The following is a 21,879-nucleotide window of genomic DNA, read 5'->3' as shown; positions in this document are numbered from 1 at the left end:
CATTGTCATGGTGTGGGTGGTGTCGGGCTATTTGTATTTTATTGTTTTTGTATGACAATGATTTTTGTTCGATGTTTTCAAGCTGTGGACTTATAAATAATTTTCCACTACATTTCTGGTGTCTGTGTTTTATTTGGGGATGGGTATTATGGTGGGGTTTTTACCGGGGGCCCACATTTCGACTATGCGCCTGTCAAGAAAACGGGTATTTATTTAGTTGACAATTCCCATGGTGACACATTTTCCCCTGTAAATGCCTATTATACCATATATGGGGCCAATGCCTGGCTATTCGTGCAGATGCTTATGTTTAATATAATTCAGGTTTCCCATTTTAAATTGTCAATTTTATAAAAATATATTTTCCCTCTCTAATGACTGTAAACAGCCCAGAACAAGTTAGCAATTTCAATATGTATCAAAATGTATATTTGGACAGCTGTAAATATTGGGTTCATGATATACTATATATTCATCAAATACATGATAAAATAAGGATTACCAATAGACATATCAAATTTGAAAACACTACATTGAATAATGAGAAAACCACACAGTCACAGAAACTGGAGCTGGAGTTAATGGTAAGAGGGTGTATGTGATTTCCAGGTCATCATAACAGTAATCTACTGAGACTAACAAATTGGTATGACATCATAGTGTTCATACCACGCACAGGGAGCTCCAATATCTATATACATTTTCACATCTGGTTTGAGTTGTTGTACCAGGAAGTGTGTGGATAGGTAAACAGATGTGAAATAAATGTGATATAGCAGGGTTGTCTTCAAATTATGTTAGTACATAAGGTTTTGAACATTATATATAACTAATTATAGTGTACATGCTGCTAGGTTGGACACACTTATTAGAGATAGAGAGAGAGCCCATATGTAGAAAGAAAAACATAGTCTACAGCTAACAAACAATCACACAAGATCCCATTAGGGGATTAAGCTCAATCTGCCGATTATAAAGGAGATCACTGATCTCCCCATCTGGACCAACTGGAGGACTGGTCTTTATTAGGTGGGGCGCCAGGATATGACATCATCTCCCAGTGACCAGCAATAAAGATGATGGCCATATTTGGGTGGTTAGGTGCACTGGCCTAGGGAAGCACAGAAGAAGCTTAATTTTATTTAAAAAACAGAAATAGCAATAATTGTAATAAATAACAATAACCTCATTGCGCAGGAAGCCCATAAATATGTTTCAGTAACTACTTTTAGTTTGGTTTAATTATGAAGTGATGTGCACAACGTTACATTAAGTATTAACTAATAATATTCTAATCATATTTAGGAAATCGTATGAATATTTTGAACTGTGCGTGCTGAGGGCTTAGTATTTTTTTCCATATCTAGTAATAGGAATAACGTCTGATTTATCAAAATACACAACTCTACATCATCATCATCATCATGCTATTTCTTTGCAGTCAATTTAAATACCCAGCCTTTGTGCGCCTACTAGACCACTATAATAAAGAACGTTTAGAAATAAAATATTTCAGCAATTGAATACTGGGTTGTACTAGAAAAAATATTGTCTGTTAAGAAAAGGATAAAACCCAGACACCAGACAGAGGTTCTAAAGTATCACAATGCAAAAAAACAGAATGTTGCAGAATCTTGTAATACCTTTTTTATTGGACTAACAGTATTTAAAATAATAGACGAGCTTTCGGGAGTCCTCCCTTTATCAAGTCAAAAGCATTTCTCAATTGAGAAATGCTTTTGACTTGATAAAGGGAGGACTCCCGAAAGCTCGTCTATTATTTTAAATACTGTTAGTCCAATAAAAAAGGTATTACAAGATTCTGCAACATTCTGTTTTTTTGCATTCTTATACACTGGACTAATACGGCTACCCCAAACTAAAGTATCACAATAAATTATATTTTTAAGAGATTTCATATTTGTCAGTGTTGTCCAAATTAATATAATGCTCTCAAACCCCTGCGGAATTATTGTTATATGTAATGTGTCAATTATATTATTTGAACATCCTTTTCCTGAAAAACATATATTCCCCCCAAAAAAATCTCTGAAGTAATTTACATGAAAATGTCAAGCTTAGTTCTAGGAGGCAAGGGACAAAAATATTTAGCGAAACTGTATCTGATTTCATTTACCTTGGCAGTATCTCTGTTGGCATCTGGCAGTAACATGATTAATAGATGAAGAGCCTGTAGCTGCAATTTGATCTTGGAGATTTCTACAAAAATGAAAATAACTCGAATAAGAATTCTTATATGAAACTCAGGAACATGATTAGTTGCCGAGAGAAGTCTTAGAGGAATACTGGACCCACAAAAATAATTTTAAATAAATCAGCCCAGAGTTGAAAGATTGTGCTGTCATAACCCTTTGTTCACCATTGCTCACTGTCAACTGTGTTGACATAAATTCCACCCCCCAAAAAAATCATTCAAAAACGGGCATTATTCTTACCAGCTGAAGTGTGAAATGGACAAACATTGAGTTCTCAGAGAATTGATATCTGCTCTTTTTTTCAATATGAGTGAGATAAAGGTGCCAAAACCATGCATAATCTGATCTGTATTTGCATCCCAGTAGAAGCTAATTTTACTGTTTATTATTTGCCACTGAAACTGAAATTATGGCTGAATTGCGATTATATATATACTATATGGACAAAAGTATTGAGACATATGACCATTACAAAAACAGGTACTTTTATGACATCGCATTCTAAATACATAGACATTAATATGCAGTAGGTCCCCCTATAACAGCTTCCACAAGATTTTGGAAAGCCTTTTTTTTAAGTGACAATTATTAGAGATTTTGCAATTTACATAGCGACTACATTATTACAGCATATGTTGTGCCTTACCCTTAAAACTATAAGGCTTGACAGGTTCTGTCCAACCGGACACTGTAGTACAGGCAGATAAAATTCTTATAGGATTAATTTAAACAGGGGCCACTTCGCGTTTTCATATCACTAGATTTTTATGAATGCAAAGTATTTATTGGATGGTGACATAACCAATTATTACGGTTAGGCAGCATGTCATTACAAATCTTCTACTCGGCTGCTTAGGAGATTCAATACTTCCAGCTGTACTAAAGTGGCTGTCTTAGGGTAATAATAAGCCCCTTTTAAATGGCACATGAAAAGATTATTATCATTATCTTGACAGATTATGTTATTCTAACATTTGCCAATGTAAATAAGTGATTCATTCTTGATGTACATGAATCATATTATTATTTTATGTTATTATTGGCTAGACTTGTGTATAATATATATATATATATATATACACACATACATACATACATATACATTTTAAATACTTAAAACCCAGTGAGTACCAGGGTAATCTTAACACTTGGTTGGCATTACAGTTTAGAGCAGATTTTAGTACATATTCAGACATTATAATAAGAGCTACAAGGTTTCTGAAGAGCTTACTATCTAAAAACCATACAATACACAATATTGTACAAAACATTCTATCTGTAAAGCCGATATATGTACTCACTTTCTGCCAAGGCGATAAAGGCTGGGAGGTACTCCATTGTAAACAGAGGCGTGGGCAACTCTCTAATAAACATCTTGAGAAGACCTCCAGCATCATTACTGCGCACTTTATTCCAGTCAAATGTATTGTCATAAAATTTTAATTCAAGCTCCTCTCGTAGGCTCTGGAAAACAATAAAATGAAGCAGATTTTAAATATCGAAAACTCTAAAAACGTGATTTTGAATTCCCATAGCATAGATGGTGCAACGTCTTCTAGTACCTTGTGTAACTAACACAAATCAATCTGAGAGTTTGTGGTTCCGGTGATTTTTCATTAATAAATACTGGGAGTAGCCAAGGAGACAACTGAAGACACTGAATAGCCACACACACAATGTGTTAGGGCTCAGGAAAATGGAAATGGCTAATATCCACTTTAATTATATCATAGCTGAGACGTCCATTTAAATTATTATGGCATCCCTTACAGCTCTGGCTTGGTGGATGCTGCAGGGAGAATCTAATGAGACCTCTTGTGTGCATGCATGGAAAATGATCCCCTTGATTACAATAGGAACCCTTACTTGCCACTGACTGGTTGGTTCAAGCAACCAATTGGTGGAGTGAAATGTTGGACCATGGAGTAAAAGGGGAGCTGCAGCTTCTCTCTTAGGTAGGTACCTTCTCTTTTATTTATTACCAATGCATATCAAAGTACTTATAAAGACCATGCATTCTTTTTTGGTTAGGCTGTTGGGCCTCTTTAATGAAACTTCATCTGCCACCAGTGAAGGACTCCATACTTTATATAGGCGAAAGCTATTTTTCATGCTATTTTAGACTTCAGTCATTTGTAGAATGACACCCAACTTAAGTTGTGCACCTTACCAGCACAGGGCACTAATACATGTATAAAAAGGTCACCTAATGTTCCATCTTACTCTGTCCTGGCGGCTGGCTGCTACGCAACATGAAATATTGGGCATGTGGACATCGACTTTTTTTCTTGGCCATCAACAGAAAGGATGAAATGATACTAATTATACAGAGCACCATAAAATACCTAACCATTAGACAAATACATCTGTTCAAAAATGTTTATTTACCTGTGAGCATTTAAGTATAAAAAATATATGCTACAATGCCAAATCTCTTAGATTTCTCCTAGAAAAAGACCACTCTTTGCAATAAGGCAAATCGTGATGGGTCCTTAATGTGCAGAAACTAAATACAATGTTTACATAGATCTTATTTTGGATGACTATGTTACTTAAAACGCCAGCAAAGGCTCAGATGTAATACATGAAAATTGGACTCTTTAATTGTGACCATATGCTTGGAGCATTATTTAAAAGTTTTGGAATGTGCGCAAAATCGTCACGACCCCAACTTATTAAATCTGGATTCGCTTAAAAACATATGTAACTTGCATGGGGTTGACAGCTTTCATCCTGGGAATTAATGTAACAGTACAAATAAAAGCCATATACATTAAAAGCAATCTCTAAGTATGCAACATCAGTTCTACATCTGTTCTGATATACAGTACTTCCATATGTTCAAAGCTTACATTTTATGCTTGGTCAAAAATCTATACTACCAAATGATTTTTTTTTTAAATAACCAGGTTAACTAGTAAATTGTATGCATAGTGTATAATAAAAAGAATTAATCAAAGAGCGATGAATATTTCCTATAACGTGCTATTTTGCTGTAATTACTCTCGTTAGGATGTGATCACCTGCTTCATGGTAAATTCCATATGTTTAGTTCAATTTGCATACACAATGACTGTCTAAATCATAATGTGGTTATTAATTCTGATTCCTTAAACTTAATAGACACACTTATAAACAAATAATCACTTCCTTCAAAAAATGTATAATGAACTTTATGGAGGGAGGTTAATAAAGAGAAAACCACAAATGAGAACTGTAGATGACACAAGTTTAACCAGAAAGACACATTTTTATATAGCCAACTTTACATATTGTACAAATTTTATATTCTACAAATATATATCCGATCACTGCATAGACAATCAAGAACACTTATAAGTTTTATAGAGCAAGGACCTCCTTTCCCAATGTATTCACACCTACAGTACAACATTCATGTGTATATGGCTGCTGTACTTCTTTAACAACATGCAATAAAGATTATATTTAACATATTAATTTGCCTTTCTAGTTCTTTTGACAGCATAGTCAGTTAATTCACATAGTCTTGCACAACTTGCACAATTGTAGATCCATAGAGGACCACACATGGAATCCTTTTAGTAACTGTTACTCTGGGACACTGCATTGCATGGGACACGACATAAAATAATACGTGCATGAGCCATTGTGTTATATTAGTGTAGTAATTAACTTGATTGTTGGGACTTCGTGTTTTTATTCTCTCTCTGTTATATCGCTTTCATCCCTCAATATTTCTAGGATGTAAACATTGAACTACAACAGACTATTTAAACTGTTCATTTGTCATAAATATTAACTTTTAAAGCAGCCTAGATGTTCTTCTGTAGCGTCTAATGAGCTAAATAATCTATTGTTGTATTAACACAGCTCAGTATATGGATGTCATTATTACAACACAAAAAAGTACATACTACAGTATTACCCAGAAGCGAGGGAAGTGACATACCTTAACTCTCGATGCAGATCCTGGTACACGTAGAATACCTTCGGTTTCTAGACCTGTCTCTTCAAGCCTTTGTAAAAGCTGGGAAAAACACAAAATTGTATTTGATTTTTTCTCTGCTACTGAAAATTTGCAATTTTGTTTTATGTAAATGTAATATGCAATATGGAAATCTATTCTTGCACCATTATGAACACACAATAACATGTCATATAAAATGTATAACTCACTTGAATACTTGAATACATATTAAGTAACATTTTAAGAATTGTTAAATGTGTTCACAAACACATCTTAACTTCACTGATAGTTCCACCGATTATTAAGATTTTGTGCTTTGCTAACGTTTATGTTTACATTTTCCTTTGTTGGTCATATACTTACTTTTTGAAAAATCAAAGGAACTTTTGTTGCTGGTGTTTTTTTTTGATCATTCTCCAACAATGTTGTTAGGGGAATGCCAAACAGACCATTTTCTGATAGATAGAAACAAAAACAGGGAACAATTAATTTGAACTGTATTGTGCTACTAATACAACAGAACTATGGAAAACTAGTAGCAGCTATTATTTTACCTTTTCCTTTAAGCCTTACTGCCCGGTTTCTCTTTAGTTCAATTCCCAAAGCATCATAAAATGCCGTTAATTCAATGAGAGACAGATAACGGATTTTCTTCATGTCTTCAAGAGACAAATCCCCAACTTCTGTTAACCCAAACCGACTTTTCCAAACAATAAATTTCTAAAAAAAAAAAAAAAGGGGGGCAGCTGCATTAGCAAACACAAAAATGGTTTCCTTGTGCTTCCGACTTAAGATTTAAAAAAGATAATTGGACAGAACTATGTACCTTTGCATAAATACATCAAACATATAAAGCTTAGTGATCTTTCTGGACATGTTTTGGGTGTTTTTAAAAAAAAAAATAACAATGCTCAAAAATGTTTCTGCGTCTTATTTTCCAAGTGGCGACAGCATGGAGAATGGAGAATTCTACCCGCCATCTATTCTGTTGCCTGATTTCCTGACCTCAAGATCAGTTTCGTTTGGTACACTGTCACAGATGCTTGGTCACAGCCCTATGGTGTCCTCAAACCAAGATGAACTAGCCACTGTATTGATTAATTATACATTCAAAAAGTGACATCCATATAACTTCACTAATATGGCACGTATAAAGATGCTAAAGAACATGACGGGGACAAATTAAAAGTCTACACAATTACACCAATTGCACCAACTTCAGAATAAGGCAAGAGCTTCTTTTAATTGGTACAAAAAATGATTCTAAAAACAACATATAAAGATTACTTGAATTTTTATTTCAAAATGTCCTTCAGACATTTTATTTTTTTCACCTGATATCTTCCCATGGTCTAAACTAACAAGTCTTTTTAATATATCAGGGCTTTATTAAACATCTTTTCAGCAAAATGAAGTAAATATTTTATATATGTGTTTGTCAGAACTGATCTTCTTGCTGATATTAATAATAATAATAATTCACTATTTTCATTATTAGCAACAACAATTTATGCAGCGTAGTACATGTGATATGACAAACTAGCTCATGTTTTTATAATACAAACTCTGTCTGGTACAACATTCTTTTAAATACACGTACTGGCAAGATGCAATCTTCTTTTTTCATTTTTTGAATCCTTTGCTTTTCTGTTTCATTATCCGTCACCACAACGCTTTCTGAGAAGGATACCTCGAAAGAAAGCTCTTCAGCAACAGAAGGACAGGGTTTTTCAAATGTACATATATTAGCTAAAATATTAAAAAAAAAAACAATGTATATATATGTATATACACAATAGTCTTTCAACACCCATTTACAGTGCCATAAAAATAAACCCAACATAATAAATAAAACATTTCAAAATCCTTTACCTCTGTCACCAGAGGTAATGGCTGTAAGGAGGCAGATGCTGGGAGCTGTAGATAGTGACACAGAAGGAGAGAGAGAGATGGGTGGTAGATAATGTCACAGACAGAAGTCATGAAAAGGTGTTGGGGTAGATGATGATGATGAAGAGAGGAGTGTGCTGGTGATGCAGTTGGAGAGCTGGAGGGGGGATCTGACATAAATGGATAGTAACAAGGCGGGAGACACGGGTAAAGCCCCAACACTGCGATATGGAGGGGCAGGAAAGAGGGTTTGGGACTGAGGGGCTACCTGGGACAACTGTATTTGAGGAATTGCTTGAGAGTGCTGTGTGGAGGCGTGCTATCAGAAAATGTGTGTTGGGGTGAAGGATTTCAGGATAATGTGTGTAGGGAGATTAATAAGACAGAGATGCAGGAAAGAAAGGGGGAAGAAAAGAGAAAAATGAAAGAGAGGGAGACAGTAAGAAGAAAAAGAGTGAGAGAGAGAGAGAGAGAGAGAGAGAGAGAGAGAGAGAGAGAGAGAGAGAGAGAGAGAGAGAAAGCAGGATAATGGTAGGTAAGATGGAGAAGGGAAAAAGAATTAGGGAGAGAAGAAAAAGAAAGGCAGAGAAGAAAGAAAAATGTGCATTAACACACACTCCATATGTTACAAGGTTATTTGCTAAAATACAGCTAGGACTGGACATTTCTCCAGACTATTATATTTTGCAATTATTTTATATATTGGTAAATAATTATAAGAGGAAATATGTTAAGGGGTAGTCAACATGTGGGTTATGTTAAGAGCAAATAATTGAATTTATGCAGCGCAGCATATTCTACTTACAAGTGACAGATTTCCAAATGGGCTTTTTGATTATCGGAAGCTGAACACCATTTGATGCAAGAGGGGATGTGGGTAAGGGCTCAAATGGTGGCTGGAAAATAGAAAGCAGTTGACACATCAGAGGTATATAAAATGTTGAGCCCATGGGACAACTGAAAATATGGACAGTTATCTTACTGTTAGCCTGATGTAACATGTTTAACTCAAGTCCAACAAGACAATACATGCTTGTGTAGAGATACTCTATTTTCCTGTGCAGTGATTGTAAGGGTATCTACTCCCCACTCTAAACTTGTCCACATAATAGAAATACAGGACCCTGCTTCCCATAAGCAACAAAACATCTGTTTCATAAATCACTTAAAGCAGTGGTTATCTTCAGCCCTGAAGCCCCACCATATGTAGAAGGGAAAACACAATCATTGGCTGATGTACACAGATAAATCAGCCAACCGGATTCAACTTCCTGCTGTTCCTATAATTAATTATTTAACAAATGCAGTAAAAAAACATGCACATTATAACACAAAAGAGATGGAAAGTAAGCTATGGACGTTACGACTAAAGTTTCTGCTAATTTAAAGCGATAAAATAAGACAACAGATACCATCCAAATTGAATACTAATAAAATTTCAATCTACCAATAAATTTATGAATTTCTTTTAAATCTGAAAACTAAAGTAAAATGACAAAAAATATAAAACCATAAAACAATTACGGTTTGGATGTTAATTAATTACTGGATATAATCTATATTTTAGTGTTTTACTATTTATTCAGTAGGTAAAAAAAGGTCATCACAGGTTATTTTTGCATCAATAATTCATCTGAAGGATTTGAGAACAGTAAGGTGTTTCCTGTTTTTTAGCCAATTATTATAGTAGGCTTTACACAGCTAAATTACATCTTTTTACTTTGGTTTGAAGAAGTAATTCAAACTCTATTACTTTTCAATTTTAAAAATCTTGCCATCTTCCATTAATGGGAGTCCATTAAAGTTTAATTTAGGTGTAAATTTGAGTTGGCATATTTAAGACAGACCTTGAGTCCAACTTGTGCGTGTTTGCCCCACGACCAGGAAATAACTTAGGATTTCACTTTTATTGTGAGTTTCTGGTACGCAAGCCAGGAACATAAGGATATTATTTTACATGATGTTTGGCTTATGAAACCTACAATTATAAACAACCTCTGACCAGATACACAGGAAATTATAAGTATTTATTAAAAATCATTCCTGCTATACCCAGAAGAATATTATCAGTTCATCTTAGAAAAGAAGAATGATTTCATCCACCATTACATTGCCAAAGAGGAACTCAGCGTTATGGAATACGCTATATAAAACAATAAATAATAAAAATAACTTGTATTATCTAGAAAATGCCTGTCCTTTAACTCCTAGCGTTTATAACATGTTGCCTTTTTTAGATTTAGATTTTAGTTTAAAATTAATGATGCATGGAGTATACTTTATTAAACAGATCAATTCAAAAGTGATAGATGAATTTTAGACAACCGGATAAAGTGAGTGTGAAAGTAAAGGATTCTTAAAGCGAATCGAGGATTTCTAAGTATTTAAGTCTTCTGGTGGAAGCACATTTTTATCCGTGTGTCACATTCCTTGAACTTCCTGTTTGATGTCAAAGCTTCCTGTAACATTTACAACCAGCTTTCCATTCTGGAATGCCTGACCTTTTAAAATGGACCTTTCGGCAAATGAAAGTAGACTTGGTTACAAAGGGATAAAACACACTTAACATATTCTGAATTTAAAATTCACTGTAGCAATGCACTGTAGTAAAGCAGGAAGCTTTAATGATATAGTTAGATGTTGGCCCACTAAAACGTCCACAGGTTCTTTCTTCACTATGACTATACAACCATATCCCTTTTCATAGAAAGTAATACATATACACACACTCATGTACTAAAAAAAGGAATACATCTTACATAAATGTCATACTGTAGATATATTGTCACTTTGTGGACGAATACGATTACAGGGTACCTTAATGAGTATGTCAGATTGTGTTTAATAGGGCATGTGAAGTGCGGTATTTCACAATCGAACCTAGTGCCAGATGACTCAGGCAGCTGTTGGGGGCAGCCGAACCAGCAGACACTGGCCACGACCTCAGAAAATCCCCCAATGTGTGGTAATTGGTCTGGTGCTTGCAAAGGTTGGAACCAAAGCCTCTATAATACATTGGGGAAGCACACAAGAGGACTATGCCTTTACTGGCATTCTTATTTTTAAGGAATGACACGCTGTGTACGTGGGTGTCAGGAACCAGGGGATTAGAACTAGAAAACCCAACCACAGGGGGTGATTCATTTTTTACCATCAGTAGGCTCAGTGGTTACTGGGATTCCTGTCTTCTTCATGTCCCCTGTCATGCTTTTCTAGGGTTTCTGATGCATCTGCTGCTTGTTCAGTAATCTGGAGCCTATATATACTGTATACAGGGGTTGCTCCCAGGATTTATATACATAATAAGAACTCACTGGTTGGGACTTTTATCTATTATAGATTTCATTTATTATGTATTTATTTGATTTTTATTTATTTATTTATGACTCCTGGTTTTTGATAAATTATATTTTAGGGCATAGTCCATAATACATTTATAGGAACACATCCATGTCATAGTGAGGAATTATTCCTGACTCCAGGTTTTAGGAGGACATTGCACCTGCACTTGCACATTTTGAGATTAGCACTTTATTGGAAAAAAGCAGCTGACCTTGTGGATCACATCATTGAATTATATTGAATATTAAACACTATTTGGAGATCACTGGGTTTCCCCTTGGACTAGAGAGAAGTTGGAGGTCGCCTAAACACAGAGGCCCTTGATACAGAGAGCACTAGCACGCCTTTTGGTGTGGCTCCCAGCTTGTAAGTGTAATCGTTTTATTACTTTATATGAAATAAAGATACTGCATCATTTGGTTTCTGTTGTCTTTTGTTATTTCATTTAGATTGAAAGACATCCGGAAGAGTCCGAAAATCACAGATATATTGTGAGTGTGATAATCACCATCAAGATACATACAAGTTATTTTTTTCATATTATACTATTGTTGTTGGGTTTTTTTTTTGTTTGTTTTTTCTGATCTCGACGCAAGCACCCCTAAGTGGATATAGATTTGGAGTTATTTCCTGGTCTTGATTGTTGTTGGTGTCCCTGTCAGTGGCGGATCTACCGGGGTCGCAGGGGTCGCAACTGCGACCGGGCCCCGGCGGCAGGGGGGCCCAAGCCAAGGGGCCAACCGAAATCTTTTTTACGTTTTTTTTTTTTTTAATAAGGCAGGGGCGTCCAACATGCGGCCCGCGGGCCAAATGCGGCCCGCGAGACCTCGAGGTGCGGCCCGCGTAAGATCGGCAGCCAGGGCAACCGATCTTACACGAGCCGCACCTCAAGCCCTGCTACTTACTTGTGGGAGGGTCTTCTGGACAGCACAGAGGAAGCGGTGTTCACGTGACATCCTACTTCCTCTGTGCTTTAGCAGAGAAGGCAGAGGGAGGCCGCGCCCCCTGCTGAAGTCTGTTAGCGGCATCGAAGGGAGATGCAGTGCAGGTAAGGGGGTGGGGAGGGTGTTTGAATGAGTGTGTGTTATTGAGGGAATGAATCTGTGAATTAATGATTATATGAATAAATGAGTGTGTGAGTGTGTGTGTGATAGCATGGATGTGTAAGTGCTGGAACCTAGGCATGATGGGACTGTGATTGCTGTTAGCAATCACACTCCTATCATGCCAAGTCAGCCAGTACATGCTGAAACCTGGCCAGCTGCCCCCCTTGTGTAGTGATGCTGCCAGCAGTATGGGGTCTGCACTTACAGCCACCCTGTACCAGCATGTACTGGCTGACTTGGCATGATAGGAGTGTGATTGCTAACAGCAATCACAGCGAGCACAGTCCCATCATGCCTAGGTACCAGCATTTACTGGTTGCCTGGGTATGATAGGAGTGGGGAGGGTGTTTGAATCTCTGAAAGATTTTTTCCATACGGATATTTCTTACCTTGCTGGATTCTTGTTTCCATATTGCGCTTATAGCATAACAATTTTGTTGTGCCAACTTACCTGTGAGCTTACCCAGTTTTTTCTTATTAAATATATTTTCTATTATACTGCACCATTGGCGGTTCTTTTATCTGCATTCCAGGATTTATCAAGATCTGTCATTATCTGATGAGCCTCTACTACCAGTTACTCTTGTGAGTGCAATATACATTCACTACACAGATATTTTGTTTGAACTTGCTACACTATTGTGTTGTTATTTTTCTCCACATGTTCATGCGCCCCTTATTCGATATGATTCAATATGTAAATTGAATTAGTTGAAAAAAAATTGTTGGGTAAAAATCATGTTTTTTGGGGGGGGGGCCCCTTAACAGATTCTCGCACCCGGGCCCTGAGGCGTCTAGTTACGCCCCTGGTCCCTGTGATTTCCTGAATTGATTATCCTCTGGTTTTGACCACTGGACTAGGATCGTCTTGCCTTTTGGTACATCGCTTTATTGTTATCGATGACCTGGAGTTTGACCTTTGCTTGTACTTGGAATACTCTTTTGCCCTATCCTTCTTTACCGTGCTTTGGTCTCCTCCATGTATGATCAGTGTCCTGTCATCTGTCAGTTCTGTCACAGATGTCTGCAGTAAGGCATTCCTTCATCTCCCTGCCCCATGCATGGTCTTGAGCAAGCACCTGTCCCTGCGCAGATATTTCCACCTTACCCGGTCATCATGACATGGGACAAAGAGGATTGTTGCCTGGGGTGCTAGCTGTTCAATGACCAGCCCTGGCAGAAATTCACTGTTTGTGCATGATAAGAATGCATATATTATGCTTTCCTGTGATAAGACCACAATGTTGAACTTTTCGGCTAATGGCAACTGCAAGAGAATATTTTTGACATCTATTCCTCGCACAGAATAAAAAAATTAACCATGTGATGTAACTAAGTGTATGTAAAAACACATGTAAAAAAAAAGGCTAAGGGCAGAATTATGAGAAATGAACAAGCAGCTTTGCAATTTTGACAATTTAAAGTTCACTTAAAACTGACAGTAAGTTTGTTTTCCTTGTTAAATGTAAGACACTCGTAAAACACTAAGTGTGCACCTACCTCTCAAGTCATCCCCAAAGAATACATTAAAGTAAATAACTCTGTTTTTTTAATTAGTGTTAAACTAGACACTTTACATTACAGTCTGCAGAATGCAGAACTGTAATGCTTTTAGATACGTTTTCAACATAAAGGTTTAAGATAATCATGCCTTCTCCTCATCTATATGCAAATGAACTGCACAACCTTCAGAATTTTTCCTACCACGAATATTATGATTTACTTATATGCCACCAATAATTTACACAGAGCTTTAACACAGTATACAACAAATGCAAATCAACAGACAGAAATAAATTAATATGAAAAGGTAAAAGAGGCAATACTATAATTGCTGGTAAAAAAATCTCCTTGCTGAACAGTTTATTTACGGAACATTTGCCGACATTCTTAGCACTATTACTATCAGGGGAGAATGAAAACTGACAATATACAGAACTGACAATAAAATGTAACATACAGTAAAGAATGCCATGTTATTGCGAGCTTACAATACATGGTTACTTACATTATCTACACTCAACCTACAAGATATTACCGGGTACTTGATTTTAAATTCACTATGCCAAGTATTCTTATTCCATCTGATAATATGTACATACCTGAGAACTTCCCCAGTATGCCTATCTGGAGGCCTTCATCTCCATACTAGAGTCAAGTGGGGCAGAAACAGGTCATAACAGACCAAAAAGTGGCTACCTGTCAGTGGATATAGTTAGGGTGAGGTTGTCAGAACTAAGCTGGATGTGAAGAGAGTAGGGTTGCCACCTGTCGTAAGGTCGGGTGTAGGAGCCCAAAGGGCGAGGAGGCCGAGTTTTGCGAAACCCTAGCCGTACTTGTTGAGGGATAATGCACGTCTCTATTCAGGGATTGTCCTGGTGAAAACAGGTGGCAACCCTAGGGGAAAGCCAGATACAACTATCCTACTACTATAGCTCAAATGCTTTGTCAAAGGCCTATATATATAGTATCTATTAGAACTACAATAAGTACATTAAGTATTTTCTTTACTTACCGAGGAGTCATTAACCCCAAAAATATCACGTACATCCCTCACTGAATGTTTGTTTTTCTTCCTTAATGTCTGAGTATAGGTGTTGTATCTTTTTTGCACAGCAGCTGCTTGTCTTCGTGTCAATGTGGACAACAGGGCCTGTCCATCATGTTCCTGAGTGCCAGAGATGAGGTTGGACAAGCCTACATTTTGCAGCCATTCTGCCTCTAGCTCTCCTTCTGTGAAAAACAAGTATATATTTGTGTAATGTATTTTTGTATTCTGCCTCACTGAGGTCCCATATGTCCTGTATTTTGTTACACTTAAAAGATATAGTTAGCAACTTAGCAAACTGTGTGTAAAAGTATGTACAAATGTGGATTTTTTTTATCTATATTTGATCAACTAAAATCTCCTTTATTTTCATTTAGAAATCCACCCCATAATTTCTCTTAATAGCGCAATTTATGAAATAATTTAAAATTTTCTGAAATGCTTTAACATATGTTTACAAAAGAATAATCACAATCCTCTATTAATTGATGTAAAGTTTATTTTGTGGCATAAGTTCCCCCTGCCTCTGCATAGAACTCACCATCTGCTGGCTTCATCTCCACCATCATGCTTTCTTCTGGCCCATAATCACTGCTCTCTTTAATGTGTTTCAGTTCACACCAAAAGTCTTCCATGGATGAGTTGTCCATGGAGGTTTCGGAGATAGAACGGTTGAATAAGGTTGTTTGTAAGGATTCATTTGAGAGCATTCTGTTAATTCTTCTGGAGTGAGATTTCCTGGAAATCAAAATTATACAAAATCACTTTTGTGAAATATAAAAGTGAATTAGGTTAGTTAAAGATGATGGTGTTGAATTTATTAAAATTGAGGGTATATAAAACATCTTGCATATTCACCGTGATATCTATAACATGTTATTGAGGACAGACCCTATCATAAAGATTGATGGAATACCTGCCAGTTGGCGCTTGGAATGTGGTAATTTGTCATATTATTTGAAATATAATGTAATTTTTAACAAACACCTCAGAAATCTGGTATTTTTAGGGGAGACTTTCCCCCGACTATTATTTCTTAATCCCTTTGTAATATAAAAAAAAAACCAGAGCATGTACATAATTGCAAAATAATCATACAGTAGTATAAGTATTATAGGAGTAGTATTTGGTATTCAACTAACTGAACTCGTTAGTTTGAAAGAAGAGAACATTGCATATTAACCAAGACTGATGACACACCAGGCAAATGCCCTTAGGGCAACTGGCCCCTATACTTACCCAATCTGCTCCAAAGGCAGATAGCGTGCTACAGTGTATGGCTATGAGATGGATATGCCCGGCACGCTGTATAAAAATGTGGAGATATGCATATACAGCCGATGGCCACACTTACTTAATTTGGCGGCCACTGGCCTTAAAGTACCAGGGCCTAGTCTGGCCCTGCATATTATATGTATACACCTATTCATATACATACACACACATACACACAAGGATCTATGGGTGACCTCACATTTAAAATAAGACCAATTTTGCTTACTTTTAGTATACTTTTCAGCAGACTACAAACCATACTATACACTGGTATTCAGTACTTCTGGAGTATTACAGACTGCTGCTAAGGCCAGTCCTCCAGCCATAGGTTTTCTATTGATAGGAGGAACATAAAAATATTTTTAGACATTTAACTAACACGTCTTACTAATGAACAAAAGTTTATTCAGTGGGCCGCATAATGGAGACACAATGACATTTGTGAATTTAGTTCAAATAACCTTGAGGCCATTGTGTCAACAATAAGCCATACTTGAATAATACCATCTGCATGAAGAAAGAGTTCCGTCCCTCATTTCCTTATCCACCTCTTACTTCCTTGAATCATCAAGTAAGAATGCATCCTCCATAGCTTTTAAATACTAGGTAGTGATGTTTAAACATCTGGTTCCTATAAGACTTATGTTAGCATTTGAAAAAAAAAGTTATTTAAAAAAGTTTTTTCTGTATAAATTCAAGTAGGCATAGTTTAGCTGCAGATGTTGGAGTATAGAGATTTTATCTTAGCTATGTCATGAGCAGTGAAACGGTCAAATCAAGACCAGCAAAATGTTCTGCCCCAACTGAAATCCCAGACAAAGTGATATGTTTACACACTGGACCTGACAGGTATATACAGAATAGTAACGGTACTAAGGCTATTAGGTAGAATAACAGAATGAAACGGACATTTGTTAGCTCTGAATATGTTACAGAGGCTTACACCTGGCATGGAGAGGGGCAAGTTATGAAACAACGGTAATGTTTAAATTCCTGGTCGTTACCACTACAAAATTTTATACACACACGCACACATACTATAATAATATATTTATTTATTTTTTGTTCTTTCTAAAGATAAGGCAGAGATAACATATCTATACATGGAAATGTGTGCATCCAGAAGCGGATATTTCCTTGAAAGCCTCCTTAATACACTGGATAACATTGATGGAGTTTTGGGGAATTATTGACAGTACAGATTGTTCCGCTAGAATTTACAGTCTCGAAAAAATGGGTGACTTTAATAGTGAACTGAGTTTATCACTCTTGAAGTTTATATATCTGTTTCCTTCCTTGGTGGCCAATTCGAATAAAGAATGCACTCTATAAACTCTTGTTCTCAGTTATGTACGTTACGACTCAGTGTCCTGAGTGTTGTTTCACAACTGGAAGAACCCCCGGACAATGTAAAAAAGGCTGACATCTGCAGTTTTATCGGAATAAACACCATATACGGTATAAATGGCTAGTTTTCTTCAGCTAAGCTGTTAGCATGTTTGTGTTTTGTTTACTCATTGCATACTTTCTTTCATTATGACGAATACTCATATTTATTTCTACAGTATAACTTGTAAACGTGTTTTCCTGTTTATAACCATATTATTGTAATTCATTTATACCAACCAAACTTTGTAAGCGTCTAGAAAAAGGATACATCAAGGGAGCATAAAGATACAAAGTTACATTTCATATGCAACAGACAGAAACAAATATTGTTTACAGTATAAAAATATTTATATTAAATAAAAAGAACATGAAAAGTCCATCTCTTTTGCTACTTGTTCTGGTACCCTGTGTTTTGCTATAGCATTTGTCATGCTTGCCCCAACCTGTCCCACCACTCAGCTTTGTTCTTTCAGTTTGTCCTTTGCCTTGACATCCATGCATTTGTGCTTTCTATGCAATCTTTGTCTTGTCAACTTAATGCTACTACCATGGGTCCCTAGTTTGTAGTTAATAAAACCAAACTAATAGTTGCCCTGTACCAGCCTTTATCGTATCACTGGGCATCCTGTTACCTTTATATAGAGGAGTTAATACACTAAAGTGCTAGTTTGCAGGAGAATTTCATTTCACTTAGTATTATGGCAAATCATCCCCAACTGGCTTGTTCTACACAAATTGCTAAAAGGACCATATATAAGGTTATGTCACATGACCATGTGATGAAACCAAGACTGCCCGCATAGTGTGCGAGCAGCCAGACATAAAGCTGCAGGAGTTGTGAGAGGTAAGCAGGTGCGGGAGGGAGTATGAATGTTTGTATTTATTTGAGCATGTATGTGAGCATGGCTGTGTATTATGTAAGTGTATGTGAGGATGAATGTCTATGTATAAGTGTGTGTGAGCATGAATGTCTATGTATAAGTGTGTGTGAGCATTAATGTCTATGTATAAGTGTACGTGAGCGTGAATGTCTATGTATAAGTTTGTGAGAACATGGATGGCTATGTATAAGTGTATGTGAGCATGGATGTGTATTATGTAAGTGTATGTGAGCATGAATGTCTATGTATAAGTGTGTGTGAGCATGAATGTCTATGTATAAGTGTGTGTGAGCATTAATGTCTATGTATAAGTGTACGTGAGCTTGAATGTCTATGTATAAGTTTGGGAGAGCATGGATGGCTATGTATAAGTGTATGTGAGCATGGATGTCTATGTATAAGTGTGTGTGAGCATGTATGGTGTGAGATGGAGTGTGTGTTGAAATGAATGTGTACGTCTATGTTAGTGAGCATGAGTGTGTTAGCATGTGTGGTTTGTGTAAGTGTAAGGCACCTACCTTAAGTGGCTCCCGGACATCCTCTCCTCCCTCACGGCAGAAACGCCGGCACCGTTCCCTGGAACATGAAGCAGCCGCTCGCGCGCGCGGCCGCTTCATGAATATTTATGAGGCTGACCGCCGGCTGGATTCCGCCGCGTCGCTATGGCGACGCAGGACGCGATCACGTCCCAGACGTCAGGGAACGCCCCCCCCCGGGCTATTTAAACCTCACTTACCGTTTCCTCAGTGCTCAGTTATACTGATTCCCTCCGTATATCGTGAGCTCCTCCTGTACCTGAATTATTTCTCTCGTTATCCCGGTATCCGACCCTGGTCTGCTAAACGGCTCTCGTGTTTCTCTGGCATCCTGACCCTGGCTATACTCTGACTCCGTGTATCTCTGGCATCCTGACTCTGGCTCTCCCTGCAACGTTGTGTACCTCTGGCATCCTGACCTTGGCTATCCATACCGACTACGTGTACCTCTGGCTTCCTGACCCCGGCTATCTAAACTGCTTCCCTCTAACCACTCGTGCTTACAGTTACACTGCCAAGTGCCCTGTTATCCTCACCAGGCCCCTTGTGTGTATTCTGTTTTTGAGCAAGTGTGTTCCAGTCCTGCATATCGGATTCCTCCTGGTAAGACGAACCTCACAGTAAGTGTGTTTGCATATGTGTACCAGAGCGTATGTTGGAGGGGGGGGTAAAGAGGGCACAGACAAGTCATTTGGGGAAATGATGGCACAAACAAGCTGTTTAGGGCAAATATGGAACAGATATGCTGTTTGGGGGCACTGACAAGCTGAGGGCAAAGATGGCATAGATAGGCTGTTTGGGGGTTACAATGGCACTGATAAGCAGGGGCAAAGGATTTCACAAGCTGGTTGGGGCAAAGGCTTTCACAAGATGGTTGGAGCCAAGGTGACATGTTGCTTGATGAAGGTGGTAAGGCCCAGTGCAAATTTCCCACTAGGGCCCTATGGTTATTAGTTACACCCTGGGTGAGGTAGAAAGGGATAGTATGTTCAGTTTCATGGAGAAGGCAAAATTCTTTGCACATGAAGATTCTTACTGGTAACTATGCGGTTTTACTTTGTGTTGTAAAAGTGTCTTGACAAAAAATTTAATTAGGGCTGCAACTAACGATTATTTTAATAATCGATTAGTTGGCCGATTATTTTTTCGATTAATCGATTAATCGGATAAAAAAAACAATATGCAAATTTTTTGTTTATTTAAAATAATTTAATGAACTGGATGTTAAAAAACAACTTAAAATTTACATTAACATTCTTATTTTGTTATGATGTAATAAAAAAACAATATTTTCAAAGTACAAAAACCCAAACACAATATTTATGAAACAAAATAACCCCAAACATTCTGAAAAGAGGTGGACTATTACTGTTCAAGAAACTTTGCACCCAGCACTTTGCACCCGGCACTTTGCACCCAGCCCTGGCACTTTGCACCCAGCACTTTGCCCCACCCCTGGCACTTTGCACCCGGCACTTTGCACCCGGCACTTTGCACCCGGCACTTTGCCCCAGCCCTGGCACTTTGCACTCAGCCCTGGCACTTTGCACCCAGAACTTTGCACCCAGCCCTGGCACTTTGCACCCAGCCCTGGCACTTTGCACCCAGCACTTTGCACCCGGCACTTTGCACCCAGCCCTGGCACTTTGCACCCAGCACTTTGCACCCAGCCCTGGCACTTTGCACCCAGAACTTTGCACCCAGCCCTGGCACTTTGCACCCAGCCCTGGCACTTTGCACCCAGCCCTGGCACTTTGCACCCAGCCCTGGCACTTTGCACTGTGCCCCTGCACCCAGTCTCCAACTCTGCCCTGCACCCAGCCCTGCCCCCACATTCTGCCCTGCCCCCACACTCACACCCTGCACCCACTCTGCTCTGCACCCACACTCACACTCTGCCCTGCACCCAGTCTCCAACTCTGCCCTGCACCCCCACTCTGCCCTGCACCCAGTCTCCTGCCCTGCCCCCACACTCACACCCTGCCCTGCATCCCCACCCCCACCCTGCCCTGCACTCAGTCTCCTACCCTGGCCTGCCCCCCCACCCCCACTCTGCCCTGCATCCCCTGAAACCCCACCCCCACCCCCGCGAATCGCTCTGTGCGAATGGAGCCACTCGCACAGAGCGAACCGCTCTGTGCGAACGGAGCCACTCGCACAGAGCGAACCGCTCTGTGCGAACGGAGCCACTCGCACAGAGCGAACAGCTCTGTGCGAACGGAGCCACTCGCACAGAGCGAACCGCTCTGTGCGAACGGAGCCACTCGCACAGAGCGAACCGCAACTAAAAGAAGGCGCGTGTAGCGGAAGCGGGGAACGCTCGCGGAGGTAAGTAAAAGGAGCCGAGTGCTCCAACAACGAATCGATCACTCGATTAATCGATAACAGAAATCGTCGATTCGTTGTTTCAGCCCTAAATTTAATGAATAATTCTACCATCTGGAACAAAAACATATATTTTGCCCTTTTTGCAATTATTACTGTACATCTGCAGACACGCTTTTTAAACTGGTATGTGTGTGTTTTTTGTGTACTTTAAAATAACATAAGGTTATATTCATACAACACCAAGATTATAGTATCCTAATAATATATTAATACAAATTACTAGTGCAATTAACATGGACTATTTAAAATAATGTGGGAGATTTGGTTGATAATTAAACAACCCATAACTTACTCAAAATAGGTTCGTTGCCTTTTGGCTGCAGATCGGGCACATGATCCGCATTGAAACCTAATACACA

General features: G+C 38.2%; 1 protein-coding gene across 2 annotated transcripts in view; it reads right to left on the bottom strand.

Annotated features, from left to right (window-relative positions):
• Positions 1-21,879, bottom strand: part of LOC149287866 (rho GTPase-activating protein 28-like) — a 66,580-nt gene that overhangs the window by 10,271 nt on the left and 34,430 nt on the right. Inside the window, exons 3-12 of one of the 2 annotated variants that reach the window (XM_089492399.1) lie at positions 19,537-19,546; positions 15,593-15,771; positions 15,019-15,236; positions 8,861-8,951; positions 7,766-7,914; positions 6,720-6,885; positions 6,529-6,620; positions 6,148-6,225; positions 3,518-3,680; positions 2,138-2,220 (exon numbers count right to left, since the gene is read on the bottom strand). In XM_089492399.1, coding sequence (XP_089348525.1) covers positions 2,138-2,220; positions 3,518-3,680; positions 6,148-6,225; positions 6,529-6,620; positions 6,720-6,885; positions 7,766-7,914; positions 8,861-8,951; positions 15,019-15,236; positions 15,593-15,771; positions 19,537-19,546 — 1,229 coding nt within the window. Of the gene's footprint in view, positions 1-2,137; positions 2,221-3,517; positions 3,681-6,147; positions 6,226-6,528; positions 6,621-6,719; positions 6,886-7,765; positions 7,915-8,860; positions 8,952-15,018; positions 15,237-15,592; positions 15,775-19,536; positions 19,547-21,879 lie in introns of both variants that reach the window. The other variant, XM_089492398.1, reaches the window with a different exon arrangement.

This window comes from Sceloporus occidentalis, unplaced genomic scaffold, assembly GCF_023333645.1.
Source record: "Sceloporus occidentalis isolate IW3139 unplaced genomic scaffold, rSceOcc1.0.p SCAF_56, whole genome shotgun sequence".
In the NCBI taxonomy this organism is placed as follows: domain Eukaryota; kingdom Metazoa; phylum Chordata; class Lepidosauria; order Squamata; family Phrynosomatidae; genus Sceloporus; species Sceloporus occidentalis.
Note: the sequence above shows the minus strand (reverse complement) of the source record. Positions and strands in the feature narration are given on the sequence as shown.